Raw genomic sequence first — 16,403 nt, 5'->3', positions numbered from 1 at the left:
TCTCTGAAATAGAATGGGTGGGCGAGGCGAGGCGTCAGTCCCCACACACACAGACAACAGGTTGTCAACAGGCAAACATCCCAAACGTGTCATTACACGTCGCCCCAAGGGCAACCTCGTGATTGACAGGTATATTCAGGCAGTCATTAAATAAAACATTAAAACACACGGTCACGCACAGGCGCACGTGCACAAAGAAAAAAGCGCAAAGCAAAAGAGACTCGTTGACAAAAAGACTTTGGTATGGCTAAGCGACCGAAGCTCACTATAAAGCCGCAGTCATGCGCAGGCTTGTTAAAGCGATCTTATGCAACAGGCCCTCCTTTGCCTTGTGTACAATAGATCAACCGTATGTTAGGATCCCACCCAGGACATTCTCTCTTTAGAGGACAGCTGTCATCAGGCAGGAAATGAATGGAGAGGAAAGGAGGAGGGCCTCCTATTTACACACATGCACGCACGGCGCATGCACGCACACACGCACACACACATTAAACATTTGGAAATACATTCATTCAACACACTGGGGCGGCAGTGTATCAGGAGGTAAGAGCAGCCTTTTTTGGAGTCAGAAAGGTTTCCGGTTCAATCCCCGGGACCAGATTGGTACTGGTTGATGGATAATGCAGCTGATGACCTGCAAGAGCACTGGTTGATTGTCCTGAGAAGGTTCAGCACCAACACTCGCCGCTCTTGTGGGTCAGACTTTAATTCAACCACTAGCAGAGTCGTGCTTTAATTGTGTGCACCAGTATGAGCATTATCTATTAATTTGTATGTTGCACACATCTGGCAGCTTTCGTATCTGTTTGGTCAACATTGTCGCTGTTCATTGTCACTTGGTGCTGAATGAGGTGGTACTCTGTGCACACAGACGATGACATTGCCATGTGTATTTAGGACGGTCACACTCGTGACATTTTAGTTGCTGATTAATTGTCAAGAGGAAAGTGACGGTTACTGGTCTATATGATTGAATAGAAATGAATACTGTGCTGCTGCTGACCAAGCTGTCCTCCTCCCTGTAAGAGAGGAGGTCCAGAACGTTGAAGTGTTTGTGGATTATGAGGAGGGTCTGGTCTCCTTTTATGATGTGGAGACCAGAGTTAATCTCTACTCTTTCACTGGCTGCACCTTCACAGAGGAACTCTGTCCATACTTCAGTCCCTGTCTTAATTATAGTATCCTGTCAATCACACTGATTAGACTAATCCTAACATTTACTATGAGGGCTAATTTGTGTAGAGAATTGGTAAATGATGCAGTATTTATCTTGCATCCCATAGGGAAATTCAGTTTTCAGCTTGTCCTCTGTGAGTCCACCAACATAGTCTGCCGGATCACCAGCGACATGCAAACTCAACTCAGACATCAGTGGTACAGTCCTGCTTCTATCAGTTGCGCACCATCGCAAAGATCAAGCCCTTCCTCTCTTCCAGTGACCTGTCGAGGTGACCTGTCATGATAATCTTCTCTCGGCTGGACCTCTGCAACGTCATCTATGCTGGACACACTGATGGGACCCTTCAAACGTCTGCAGCTGATCCACAATGCTGCTGCCAGGCTTGTGACAGCTAGGCACCAAGCTAAGAGAGCATCTCACCAGTCCTGTAGTAGTGACGTTTAAGATTCTCTTGTTTGTGTTCAAAGCCAATAACAGCTTTGCGCCACCCTATATTGTGGAACTAACCAGGTTCACTTTTTGTTTTGTGGGTTGTGTGTGTGCGTGGGTTTAGTTTCTACTCCCTCCTGTTGTGACTGACTGACAGTGTGAGTTCTTGTTATCCTAGTCTAGTCTTCTTTGTCTTGTCCTATGTTTTCCTCTTGTCTCTTTCTTATCTCTTTCTGTGGGCCGCGCCCCGGGCCAGAGTAATAACTGGATGGGGGGTGAGAGTGTGTGGGGGAGACACACGCACACACATACACGCACACACACAAACGCACACGCACACGCACACACCTGTGTGTCAGAGATGGCCACGGGCTCCTTGAAGACGATCCACTCCACAGCCTCGGTGCAGGGCGGGGTGGTCAGCGAGCCGTTGTACACAAAGTATTTCTGGGTGGAGTTTGGCAGCAGACCCTGCAGTGTGAACGGTGTGACCTCTGAACTCTTACCTGGAGAAGAAACAGTACAGATTGTGGCAAAACGTTGTGAAAAGGCAAACCGAAGAAAGGAGAAAGAAATATCAGATACAAATACAGGAAATAGAAGAGAGAGGGGAAAAAAATCATGATAGAATTGTGAACATTCACAATCAATTGAATCTTTTCCCACAATAAATGTTGAAGTACGGTTTGAATAAGGGGTCAGGCTGACGTACCGTATCTGCTGACAGTATTGATGGCATCAATAAGAGGCACGTAGTTCTCATTGTCTTCAAAGCTTGTCTGTGAGGAGAGTAAAGGTAACAAGTTACATGATGAGATTCTTCTCAAAAAGGGCCTTAGTTGGTGGCCTCTCTCTTTACATCTGAAACTCCCATTCATTTATTTGCAAACCAAACTTGTGACCTTATGCTCACTATTGAATGTCTCATGAACATACAGTGTGCAAAATTTGCTTTCATTTGATCAACCAGTTATTTCTCTCCCCATAGAGCGGGAGTCTTGTTAGTTAAGGGGCATTATAGGGCGTTCAGGTGACCGTGCCTTTTCGTTCGCTGCTCCAAAATTGTGGAACAGCCCACGTCTACCGGTTAGGTCTGCACCCTCCTTGGATATTTCTAAAAGCAGACTCAAAACGCACCTGTTTTCCCTCAAGGCCTTTTAGCAGCAGCAAATCACATGATCGCAAAAAAAAGCCCGTTCACTGTTATTCGATTTAGAAAAATGTTCTGTTTCTGTTGCTTTTTGGCGAAAATAGCCTACATTCAACTGCCCACAACCATGGAATGGATGATCACGGCGGCACCCTCCCCCCCACCCCGATTCTACGAGACTTGTAGATACGTATTTTAAAGCGATCAGGGATCGATCATACTGGAGATAAATATTCTATGATTTTTCAAAGGTTAGTGAAAACACTAAAAGATCGCTGGCATTAGCTGAGCAAATTATGTTTTATTTCTGGCAGCATAAAGTCACCATACCAACTTTGATGAGGCAGTTGTGTTGCAGTGGTGGAAAGTAACTAAGTACATTTACTCAAGTACTGTACTTAAGTACAATTTTGAGGTATATATATTTTTTTTTACCAATTTCCAATACTTTTACTTCTACTCCACTACATCTCAGAGGCAATATTGTACTTTTACTCCACTACAATTATTTGAAAACTTTAGTTACTAGTTACTTTGTAGATTGTGATTATTATTACAAAACATACATTAGCCACTTATATAACAACCCTATATATATTTTGTCCATTTGAAAATAGCAGATCTACAAGCTCACAATGCGTCGCGATGCAACGCATTGTGAGCTTGTAGATCTGCTATTTTCAAAATATTTGTATACATTTGAAAACTTGAAATGGGACATTCTGCATAATGAGTACTTTTGCTTTTGGTACTATAAGTACATTTTGATGCCAATAATTTTACTCGAGTACATTTTGAATTCCGGACTTTTACTTGTAACAAGAGTATCTCAATATTGCAGTATTGATACTTTTACTTAAGTAAAACATTTGAGTATGTTTTCCACCACTGTTGTGTCGTTTTAAAACATGTTGTTGTTTTTTTTCCTGAAAAGTTAATATTTTGGACATAGTTGGTTTCTGCCCTACAGCAGAGACACAGTGCTTAAGTGTTTATGGTGTTATGGTCAGAATAAATAATAATATAGCCTGCGGTCTGTGCACACTGTTAGACTTGCTCCCACAGAAGAACCTTGCAGTAAAGTAAACACAGTGGGAGGACGTCTAACAAAGTGATGCTGATCTTCTGTTTGTCCTGCATCTGATTACCAGAGTGGAGGAGGAGGTGCATGCTCTACTTTTCTCATTTATTGTACGGACTACATTAAGTTGACCATCACCTCATTTTTTAAATGTTTCTTCAACCATTTTTAAGTGATCAAATATGACCAGTGAGTGAAGGTCATTTTTAATACATAGCAATGTGAGTCGATTGTCCACTCTCCTTAAAAAAAAATAGGTTAAGCACACACACACACACACACGCACACGCACACGCACACGCACGCACACACACACACACACACACACACACACACGCAAAGGACGGGTGACCGTGCCTGTGCTGTGTTGAAACCAAAGTTATGGAACAAACTCCCTTTGACGATCAAAGCTGCCCCCACCCAATAGGGACATGCTTAAAGGGATAGTTCACCCAAAAAAAGAAAACCCATGGAGACTTGAATTCATGGACATTTTTTTGTTTTTGTCGCATTTTGTCCCAATAATTTGATGACCAGCGGACCGGTAGGCAGCGGTTCCAGTAGGAGACACAAAGGAGACTCTTTGTGTCTCCTACCGGAACCGCTGCCGGTCATCAAATTATTGGCTTAGGAATGCGACAAAAACAAAACAATATCCATTAATTCAAGTCTCCATGGGGTGAGTAATCAATAGAATAAAGTCATTTTGGGGGTGAACTATCCCTTTAAGATCCACCTTTTCACTGCAGACGACTCCTAGGTTCACTTGTTGTTTTTGTGTTTTTTTGTGGGTTGTGGGTTGTGGGTTGTGTTTAGCTTCTACTCCCTCCTGTTGTGACTGAGTTCTTGTTGTCCTAGTCTAGTCTACTTTATCTTGTCATATGTTTTTTCTCTTGTCTCTTTCTTTTCTCTTTATTCGGACTGCGCCCCGGGCCAGTGTAATAAGTGGGGGGGGCACAACTAATCCTGAACCTATGAACCTATGAACACAACAACACACAAAGGACAGCCTTTTTGAAGACTCATCTCTCTCTCACATCTGTGCAAGTCTAGACTTTAGACTGACCATGAGACTGACATACAGTAACATACATTATTCCAACATCACTGAGCCCGCAGGCTCAGCCTATACCAGTATCATGTGTATAACTCTAATCTCTAACTTGAATCTGTGCTGCTGAGCCTCATGCTGGTTGGAATCAGTTCCACCATCCATTCCTGGCCCTTATGGTTTTTAAGACAGGGTAGTGGACTGAAGACTCTGCAAACACAGGCATGAAAGGGAAGTGTATTTTCAAGGTCTGCAAATGATGTGAGTCAATTTTTTAAAAAGTTTTCAGATGGGGTTGTATACTTAAGTAGTTTAATCAAACTAATAGATTTAATCGATAAAAAAGAATAGATTTCAAATAATTGCATTTTTATAGTGCTCAAAGCGTTTTACAATGGTGTATTCATTCATACAGGGGGGGGACATTGGGAGGTGAAGCGGCGAACAGTCGACGCCATTTTTCTTTCAAAATGATTTAACAATAGCGAAGACCCACAAGCTCACAATGCATCACAATGCAACTGTGTAGTTAATCAGAACAATTGAATTAGTCATTTCTAAATCTATTACAATTATTTCACGTCGATTCGTTGATATGAAAAAATAGACCAATGATCAAAGAGTTTGTATCGCCTCATTAGATAATAATATTATCTAATTATATTATACCATGCTATAACTTGTCAATAAGACTTACAGCAGATGTATGTGGTTCGTGGTATCAAGACACAGCATTCCATTTTAATTCCTAACCTTTCACAGATAAAAGGTCACAGACTGGCCATGCTAAAGCTTGCCATGATGTGCATATACATACATGTGTGTGCAACGTGGTGAGCATGTGTGCACATGTTTACTACACTCACATGTCTGTCTGTCTCCTTAAATACACCTGCATACCTGTATGACACACTCATCTGTGACACCCTCTCCACCCAATCCTGCTAAAGCGTCATGCATATTTACATTTGTATGGTATACCGTCTGCTTGGTTTCCCATCATTACACTCCCTGTAACAGTGGTGGGAAAAGTACTCTCATTTCTTACTTAGGTAAAAGTATCAATACTGCAATGCAGAAATACTCTGTTACAAGTAAAAGTCCGGAATTCAAAATGTACTTGAGTAAAAGTAGAAAAGTATTGGTATCAAAATGTACTTAAAGTACCAAAAATAAAAGTACAAAAATATTTGAAAATAGCAGATCTACATCTACAAGCAGATCTACAAGCTCACAATGCGTCGCGATGCAACGCTTTGTGAGCTTTTAGATCAGCTATTTTCTAATAGCCTATATGTAAAACAGGGCTGAAGTGGTTAATGTATGTTTTAAAATATAATAACTTATATCTGCAAAGTAACTAGTAACTCAAGTTTTCAAATAATTGTAGTGGAGTAAAAGGAAAAACTCCAGTAAAGTAAAAATACCTCAAAATTGTACTTAAGTACAGTACTTGAGTAAATGTACTTTACACCACTGTGCATACCTGTATGACACACTCATCTGTGACACCCTCTCCACCCAATCCTGCTAAAGCACACAGATATTTACATTCGTATGGTATACTGTCTGCTTGGTTTCCCATCATTACACTCCCTGTAATGACTCCAGAAATGCAATTGTAAGCAATAAAACCAGAAATATTGGTATGGTAAAGTTTTCTACAGGACACTCCCACGGCTTTAGATTCTCTGCACCCCACACAGCACCTCTGTGGGTTTCAACATGCCAGCATTAGCCAGAGGCAACCCCACTAACTGCACAAAGGTCACCAAAAAGCAGGTCTTTATGGGATATAATATACTTAGAGACGAATAACTTTCTAAATGGTATCAACAGCTACAGCTCTTGACCCTGACCCATGATTTGAATAAAACTCTCACTCGCTCATTCTCGCCTACACACACACACACACACACACACACACACACACACACACACACACACACACAACGTATAACAACACGTGTGTGTTGTTATTATCATACTTGTGAGGATATGTATGGCTAACTTTAAATGAATCATTATCAAAAAATAATGTACCAGCAACTTTGTATTGCTGCTATTTCTACAGTGTATACTTGCACGCACATGCACAGACAGACACACGCACGCACGCAGGCGCACACACACACGCACGCAGGCGCACACACACACGCACACGCACGCACACACACACACACACACACACACACACACGCACACACGCGCACACGCACACGCACACGCACACGCACACGCGCACACACGCACACACGCGCGCGCGTACCTCAAACAACACGGCCAGCGCTGTGATCCTGCCTCCTTCCTTGATGGCGTCATCTAAGGAGTTAAACTGATCTGCTTCATAACAATAGATCTGCATCTGTAAGAGGAGGAAAGATTAGAGTTAGTGGAGAGTCTTATAATCACCCTGATAGGAATCACCACCATGTCCTATAGTCTCTTCCCAGGATCGTCCCGTAAAAGAGTGAGGGTCTGGGATTAAGGTGCACAGAGGACGTAGTGTTTTGAAGCGAGGAATGGGCGATATCATCATCACCTTAAGCTTTTTATTTTGAAATCACATTCAGCCAGTTGTTGTGCTGCACTAGATCTAGAATGGAGCTGATAGGTGCAACGGTAGATCCAAATCCATCCTTGTTGCAGTCACAGCTACTTATGAAAACAAGGACATACCTTGTTCTTCAGAAATCTTATCTCGATCGTGACATTTTGATGTCTCACCGACCTGAATTGCACCTAAGCACGGTTATGTATCGTAGGGCAGTGGTGCTCAAACTTTTTCATGTCAAGGACCCCCAAAATTATATGTATTTGTCTCCGGACCCCCATCTCAAAATATGTTGTTCCAGTGACCCCCCAGAAGCAAAGATTTGAGTTACAAATGTTCGCTTTAAAAAATATATATATTCAAAGATTTGCACTGGTTTTCACGATTAAAAAAAAATAGCAGATCTACAAGCTTGTGGCTATATCTGCTATTTTTCGAATAGTCAAAGTATAAAAGGTTAAAATGATCGTGACGCCATATTAACACATTTTGCTGCACGGGGACCCCCTTGAACTCCTTTCAAGGACCCCTTAGGGGTCCCCGCGGACCCCACTTTGAGAACCACTGCTTTAGGGAAGCCAAACGTTAGACCTATAACAATGTAAGGTTATCCTGGATGAGGCTCGGCTCCATTACCTCCAGAGGGTATTTGACTCCGTCCAGGCTGTGTTCGGAGCCCTCTGAGGAGGCGTTGCAGCGACCCCAGTGGAAGGTGATACGAGCCACCTTGAACTTTGACCTGAGACCGCCTCCGCTGATGAAGAAATCTCCATGTAGGTTCACCGCCACTGAGAGGGAAAGAGAAAAGAAGATGACATCTGAGCACTTGAATTGATAAACACATGTATAGTGTAATAGTAATTGTATTGTATTGTATAGCTACAATCTAGTAGCTATATGGTGTTTGCTGTTCAATAGTAACATGCGCCAGACACTTAACTAATTAAGACCAGCAAAGTATCTGTGTCATTTTTGATTTCTTTGGCTATTCAAAAATAGCAGCTGCTCCCCACGTTTGCAACTACTTTCGCCTGTGCACTTCACCGGGGTATGGTCTAGTTCACATAATCTACGCTCAGGGCACTGTGATTGACAGACGGTGATTGGCTCTTCCACTTTTTGGTTTCTGCGAAACGCCTACCCAGCGCTCAATTGAGGCCAGACTCGTCGTCAGAAGACACATGATTATGTGAATTCACGCGACCGGAATGGTTTACCAGGCTGAGACTAGTAAGCAACATGGCAGGCAAGTAATCAACGCAGCTGCAGCTAATACAACGATTAATGGGCGTGTTAGATTTAGACGTGCCGGTGTGCAAGCCTTGACAATTAGTCAACAGTATATACTGTAATGGGTGGGTGTAGTATACACCTACACCCACCCATTAGTAATTCTATCAGCTGCATTGCTTACATCACAGTTTACTTTAAGTTTGTTTATGTTTTGTAGTTTATAACCTGTACATGAAAACAAAGTACACAATCAGCATACGGTTTCATGCCTGTTTAAATTAGAGTGATGGGTAATGGGTGAATGAGACCAACAACAGGACTTAAGCCTGACCTTTTCTGAGCTTGTAGATTATTTTTGGTGTGTGAAACTGTCGCACAATTAAGTATAAAAAACACAAGAAATGCCTGGTGAAGTGACAGTCATGAAGAGCGTGAAAGTTGGATCATACTGTAGTTGTAAAGCTCTTATGCTGTGTTCACACTAGCAGCGACAAAGTGACATATTTGCTTCAAGTCATTTTCAATGTAGGCCTGCGACACGAAGCATCAAACAAAAATGTTTTTCTTCCACCATTTCTACTCCCCTTCTCTCTCTGCCCACAATTCCTGCTCCATTCTGTAAATGGAACACATTTTTACCATTAACCAATTCAATCCAGAAACGCATAGCTGTGTCATTTTAGATGTTGTAGCTGCCTATAATCATTATACTTAGGGCTATTCAAATATAGCAGATATACAAGCTTGTAGATCAGAGATTTGCACACATTTTCAAGATTTTTCAAAAATAGCAGATCTACCAGCTTATAGCACGACACTCGGTGCCGCGCTATGAGCTTGTCTATCTGCTATTTTTGAATAGCCAAAGAAATCTAAAAATGACACAGATTCTTTCCCCGGTCTTAAAGGGTTAACCAATTCTTCGTTCATCCATTTTCATGTGTGTGGTGTGGCTTGAACAACACTTCAGCGGTGACTCAACAACATTGTAGCTGTATCCATGCTCGGCTTGTTTTGTAGCTTTGTCACCACTTGAGTGAACGCAGCATCACTTTACACCAACGGTGTAATTATGAAGCACTTTTGTACTTATGCTGTAGGTTAAGTATTTATAAATTTGGCCATAGGAGATGTAGACCGTCAACACACCAGTCCAATGGCTCTCAACCCTTTCAGGCTGTGACCCCCCAAAATAATCATATTCCCCCCCGAGTTCGACTCGGTTCCACAGATAAGTATTGTGAAAAATAGCTGATCTACAAGCTCACAATTACTTTTGATGAAGTAATGGTCTATTTTCTTCTTTTCTTTCTTTGTTTAAGTATCTAAAAGGTCTTAAAAGTCCTTAAATTGTCACTGTCATTTGTCAAAATCATGTGGGGACATGACCCGAACCACTGTACTAGTGGACACGCCCCCAACAAGCAGCCAGCCTGGCCGTGCAGCTTCGTCACTGAACACCATATCATTGTGATTGATGAGGCACCACACTTACTATTGATTGGTCTAAGGCTTTGGACAGGGAGGCCATCGTGTCATTATAGACTCTATGGGCCCATGTTTGGGGTCAGGCCGGGCGCACTGGGGTGAGACACGCAGCAGACCAATGAATTGACAATTCACTCAAAGTCAGAGTCAATCGCCTTGACTGCAGTTTGTGCCAGGTCCTTTTACCCCCAGAAACAGGCCAGGCCTGCCCCTGTGTCTTGCTACCAAATAAATACAATGTATAAATAAGAATCTACAGAAATGTTAGCTACTCTGCCCTATAAAGCCAAAGTGCAGTAACTACGAAAAGAAAATGAAAGGTTAAAACAAAAAGCTTTATGTTAAAAGGTTAAAGCTCTACTCTAGAGTGTTTGTTCAGTAACAGGAGTCTCCATGTCTCTTTGATAAACAGAAAATACATTTTCAGGTAGATGACAAAATTTCAGCCAATCAGTAGAGAGTACCCATTTATCAGCTTCACTTTGATAGTGTTCCAGTTCCAATTTTGTCTGCTCATTTATTCGTGTCATCACTTCCAATTTCACTTGTTTAATCTGTATCCCGACCTGAAAATGCATTTTCTGTTTAATAAAGAGCTGGAGCGACATGGAGACTCCTGTTACTGAACACTCTATAGCAATGAGTACTGACAGAATATAGAGCTATTTAACAGTTATTTTAGCCAAAGAAACTCACTTACCCTACCTTTAACTGATAAATAGGTTTAAAAGTCTTTCAACTGGTCAGCCAAATGAGATATCGGATAAGTGATATTACACTAGTTGTATATCTGTTCTTGAGGTAATTGTTTATCCCCCAAAATCACAAAGGCTGATTTGACCTTTGGGATACACAAATAAGTCGGTGTGTCCAAAAACGTAGTTACTGCACTTTGGCTTTATAAACACTCAGTTTGTTCGTTTGTATATACTCAGGTTTATAATTAGCCTCAACTATAACATTTCACAACAGGAGTTTTTGTGAGAGCAAACCCTTGGCCATTTAAATGCTGTTGTTTTTGCACGTCTGATTGTAGGTTCCTGTCCGTGTCTATACTCATCATCCAGACTTAACAGACTGGATGAGGTTATGTTTGCCTCCATCTTAGCTGTGCTGAACACAGAGTGTTGTTCTTTATAACAGCGTTTCACAAACATTGGGGAAAGTAAATACGTGTATACATGCCTTTTTTAACCTCCCCCCACAATCTTGTTCTACAAAGATTTTTCAGATGACTTTCAGAACATTTTAAATAAATACACACAAGTCAATTTTCAAAACCTTTTTTGTCCAGAATCTTTGATGCGTTGTGAGCTTATATATCGGCTATTTTCACTATTCTTAAAATAGAGCTTAAAGCTGCACTATGTAACTTTCCTCTTTTACCCTGGATTTGAACACGGTTTCCTGCTTAAGTGCTGCATTTTTTTTCTGCCCTTCTCAGGGGATACATTTAAATCTTGACCATCAGGTCAGAATTCGTGTCAGATCGTGTGTCGAGACGTGACCTTTGACACAATCTAAAGATGTCTCAACAGAAGAGCAGGGATACAAAATACAACCACCCCAATTATATAAGTTATATTGTATTAACTATACAAATTGGACAAAACGTAATTGTATTCATTACAAAAAAGTGACATAGTGCCGCTCATTCATAATGCTTTTTTGTACGTCTCTTTTGGGTCTCGAGGTGTAAAGGTTTGAGAAACCCTGCTTTACATAAAGAAGGGCTAAACTGACCTGAATGCATCAGTGATCTCTCTTTGCTGACTGTCTCCCTTTGAAACACTGGACTCGCCTGGTGACTTTAGCCTCCTCAACAGGCAGGGTCTTCTTTGGTATACCATTTCACTGAACAATTACCTTGAACGTACATTGTTGGCTATTGTATTTCATGCCACTTAAGAGAAGAATCCACAAAAGGCCTTGAACTCTCACAGATAAAGAACCGGTAATGGTATATCCCAGAGACTAGCATGCTACTGTATGTGGCACGATTGACCCCAAGTTTTCCAATCTAGGCCAAAACGGGCTTACTACAAAACTGAAAGATAACACTTTGGGATGCAATGGATGGAAGAAAAGAAAGGACAAAGTGGACACAAAAAGGAAAGAAAAGTAAGCAAACAAACAAGTGTGGGTTATTGTGGGTTGTTTGGGTGGAAGAATGCACCATACAGGTCAACAGTGTAGTCATTGAAGGAAGCCATTCATGTGCATTCTGAATGAATCTGCAAACAAATGTATTGAACAACTGTTTTTGTTCTTTAAATCTTTTCATCAGCAACAAGATTTGTGAAGTGTTGTGATAAAAGAAGGTTAGCCAATGGAATACAACCACCCTAACAAGACTAACTATCGAGTTTCCTGCACTATCTGTACCGAGTGGACCTCTGACATAGACCTACTGCACATATAAACACTATCTGTACCGAGTGGACCTCTGACATAGACCTACTGCACATATAAACACTATCTGTACCGAGTGGACCTCTGACATAGACCTACTGCACATATTTTGGGAAAATCGTGAACATTTTTGCAAATCTTTAAATATATATTTTTGAAAGCAAACATTTTGTCAAATATTTTTTGATTTATTACTGACTACAGTTTATCTGAGCGGTGTGTCAGTGATGTGGTGAAGTTGTTGGTTTCTTACCCGTCTTCCCGTCGTTCTTTATGGTGGTTCTGTCGGACGTCTCGTTCTCCCAACCGTCGAACGTCAACTTTTGGTACTGCAGCTTCACCTGAGCCAGGTCCTCCTCGATGTTGATGGGCGATTGCTTGGCATTGCTGCAAGATGGATACTTCTTCGCCCAGTGCTTTTGGTTTAGGGTTCCTGGCAAAAAAGGAAGTCGTGATGAGTTAATAATAATAATGATAATAATGACTTTTATTTATAATGCACTTTACATTTGGAACAAATCTCAAAGTGCTGCAATCAGGGTAACATAATTTGTATAAACAATAATTTTAAAACATTAAAATCACATGAGGGCATAAAGCCTAGGAGAAAAACAAGTGTAGCTAAAAAAAACGCTTTAACCCATTAAAACCAGGAAAGAATCTGTCTCATTTTTAGATTTATTTAGCTATTCAAAAATAGCAGATATACAAGCTCATAGATCTGCAATCTTTTTTTTAAATCATGAAAATGTGTGCAAATATTTTTATATATAGATATTTTAAGCGAACATTTGTAACTCTTTGCTTCTGGGCATTCTACAAATATGTTCTAGATCCTAACAGTTTCTTTGAAAAAACGTATGTTTCTATAATCAGTGATTCTCAAACAACATGTCAAGGGCCCCCAAAATGATATGTATTTGGATGCATATTTAAATATTATGTTCCAGGGACCCCCCAGAAGCAAAGATTTGAGTTAAAAATGTATATCTATATATTCAAAGATTTGCACACATTTTTCAAAAATAACAGATATACAAGCTCATGGCACGGCACTCAGTGCTGTGCCATGAGCTTGTATATCTGCTGTTTTTGAATAGCCAAATTATAAAATAATGGTTCCTGGTTTTAATGGGGTAATGTCTCACTCTCAGGTGGTCAGGGCCAAGCTCTGTACCCGCCCCCCCCAGGGTACAGAACTTGGTCATGGGGGATGCGGAGAAGGTTAGTGTTTCCAGAGCGGAGGTTGCGAGTGGAGGTTTGTGGTTTGAGGAGTTCCTTAAGGTAGAAGGGAGCGTTACCGTGGATGCATTGATGGGTTAATAGGGAGATTTTGTATTCTGTCCGGGAGGGATTATTGCATTGTGAAGTACAGACAGACAGACAGACAGACAGACAGACAGACTTGTGCTGCCACAGTATAAATGCCACCTACTGTGCCCCCCCCCAGACTTCCTCCTGCATCATCACAGTTTCCTGACACTTTAAAGCTGCAATTCGTATGTTCCACCTGAGTTTTGAACACAGGTCTCCCACGTGGGACACCAAAACATCAGTCTAAAGTTGTATTCATTAAATAAGTTCAGGATTGCAGCTTTAAAGGAGCCCTTCACTATTCATTCTCAACCTTATCTTCATTGGTCCTCAGTAATGCTCATTATAGCACCATTTCTGTCTGCGGTGCGCTCTGTGTCTCAGAGGTGAGCTGTAGTGTGCAGTTCAGAGACCTGCCTACCAGTGGTACCATCTTATGAGCATTAGTGAGGACCAATTATATCAGGGGTGGGCAACTTTGATGATGGAGAGGGCCACTATATTTCCACACTCACTCCAGAGGGCCACATTGCATATACTGTCGGGCCTGTCACACAAAAATGGCAAAAATAGCAGATCTACAAGCTCAAAACGCGTCGCAGCGCGACGCGTTTTGAGCTTGTAGATCTGCAATTTTTGCTATTTTTGAATTGGAATTCAGATTCCTTTTTTGCTATTTTTTTATTGGAATCCTGAAAAGTAACGTTTTTATTTAATTTCAAATGCATTTAGTTATACTTATGTTAACTTTATGAACTTAAATACAAATACATTTGACATAAAAAAGACAATAGAATTGTAATACTAGTCATTAAGCTACTACTAATATAATAGTAGTACTTAAAGCGGGTCATGTTTGCAATTGTAACAGCTGAAATCATCAGTATTCCGATATTAACCTGCGGGCCGCATTAAGTGAAGGTGGGGGCCGCATGTGGCCCCCGGGCCGCCAGTTGCCCATGTATGAATTATATGAAGATAAGGCTGAACATGTGTGAAGCGTTCCTTTAACCCCATTAAAACCGAGATAGCATCTGTGTCATTTTAGATTGACATAAGTTGTTGAGAGAACTCTTAGGATTTAGAACAGTGGTTTAGAACAGTAAAAAGAGCAGATATACAGTACAAGCTCACAGCACGTCACTTCGTGCCACGCTGCAAGCTTGTACACCTGCTATTTTTTAACATTTTTGAAAGAGTCCCTGGCACAAAACATTTTCAGTGTCCTTGAACTACTGATTCAGAAGGCATTTAAGTAGAATCGGCCTCAGCTCTTAATGGGTTAACAAGTGTTGTGCTCTTTTGTGGCTTAGCAGAGACTTCTTAGAAATGTTCTCACAACTTCATTGTGTGAAATGATTTCGGTCTCCTCCTCAGCCTTTAGTGCTTTGTTACAACTGCCCTGATCCTGTGGTACTGTAGCCCATTATTTATTTCCTTCTCAGTGTGTAGAGACATGTTCACCATCAGACATTGAAGTATGCACAATACAATCACATCTCCCTCTATTTCGCTAAATAAATATAGCCTAGTACAATGGTTCTCAAACTTTTAGATTTCAAGGTCTCCCCTTAACTCTAACAGTATACAAATCCATTTGGTTCCATTTGTATACTGTCAGAGTTACATACTTGTAAGGGTCAATTTAGACCCCCCTAAAGGAACCCAGAGAGTCCCTGAAATCCACTTTGAGAACCACTGCCCTAGTAGGTACAGTCTGTCCATATATCCGGTTCATAAGCCCCCCATCCAGTTATTACACTGGCCCGAGCGGGTGCGGTCCGCAGAAAGAGAAAAGAAAAAGACAAGAAAGAGAAAAACATATAGGACAAGACAAAGAAGACTAGACTAGGACAACAAGAACTCAGTCAACACTGTCAGTCAGTCACAACAGTTGTTGCATTTATGCATTTCTTCTTTTTGGTTGGGCTTTTCTGAGCCTTTTATTTGGGACTTACTGGCATGTGGTACTGTACACGCCCTAACTGAGAACTTGGCTATCAAACTCACAATTTCCCTTTTCACTCCATCATGAATATCATCCTAACATCAAACACCTTGCAGCTACCCTGAATCATTTGGCACAGAGGCACTCGTTTCTTAGCAACTCGAGAAGTAAAAGCGGTAAAAAGAACAAACAATATCCGCCTAGTTTTTTTTAGACTCCTTTGTATTTGGAAGTGCAGTCTATCCATAACCAGTTTACCTACTACTAAGCGAGCGAGACCTTTACTGCACTTTGACAACACAAGAAAGGTCAGTGTTTTCACACTCCCAACACAATGTTCAAAACAACAGGGGTGTACATTCGGTCAAAACGTTCCCACGTGTAATGTCTCTCCTTTTAAACACAGAAAAGGTTGCAGGTGTGCTACTTTGGCTAACAAGCAAATAAGCTAACCACGTCCAGGTGGGGTCTGTCTGTAAAGCATTATTAGAAACAAATGTTCTCACATGTTTTTTTTAACTGGTTTCTTAAACAGTGCCACACAAATATAGCCCAGAGCT

At 41.2% G+C, this 16,403-nt stretch overlaps 1 protein-coding gene across 5 annotated transcripts in view; it reads right to left on the bottom strand.

The window, feature by feature from the left end:
* Positions 1–16,403, bottom strand: part of ptprz1a (protein tyrosine phosphatase receptor type Z1a) — a 109,367-nt gene that overhangs the window by 34,474 nt on the left and 58,490 nt on the right. For all 5 annotated transcript variants that reach the window (XR_014601040.1, XM_084060503.1, XM_084060505.1 and 2 more), the window contains exons 3-7: positions 12,835–13,014; positions 8,085–8,236; positions 7,164–7,259; positions 2,325–2,391; positions 1,961–2,118 (exon numbers count right to left, since the gene is read on the bottom strand). Coding sequence is in view for 4 of the 5 variants with exons in the window: in XM_084060503.1 (XP_083916629.1) it covers positions 1,961–2,118; positions 2,325–2,391; positions 7,164–7,259; positions 8,085–8,236; positions 12,835–13,014 (653 nt within the window). In the remaining variant the exon portion in view is untranslated. The remainder of the gene's footprint in view (positions 1–1,960; positions 2,119–2,324; positions 2,392–7,163; positions 7,260–8,084; positions 8,237–12,834; positions 13,015–16,403) is intronic.

Source organism: Gymnoscopelus microlampas (genome assembly GCF_963454915.1).
Source record: "Gymnoscopelus microlampas genome assembly, chromosome: 6".
NCBI lineage: Eukaryota > Metazoa > Chordata > Actinopteri > Myctophiformes > Myctophidae > Gymnoscopelus > Gymnoscopelus microlampas.
Note: the sequence above shows the minus strand (reverse complement) of the source record. Positions and strands in the feature narration are given on the sequence as shown.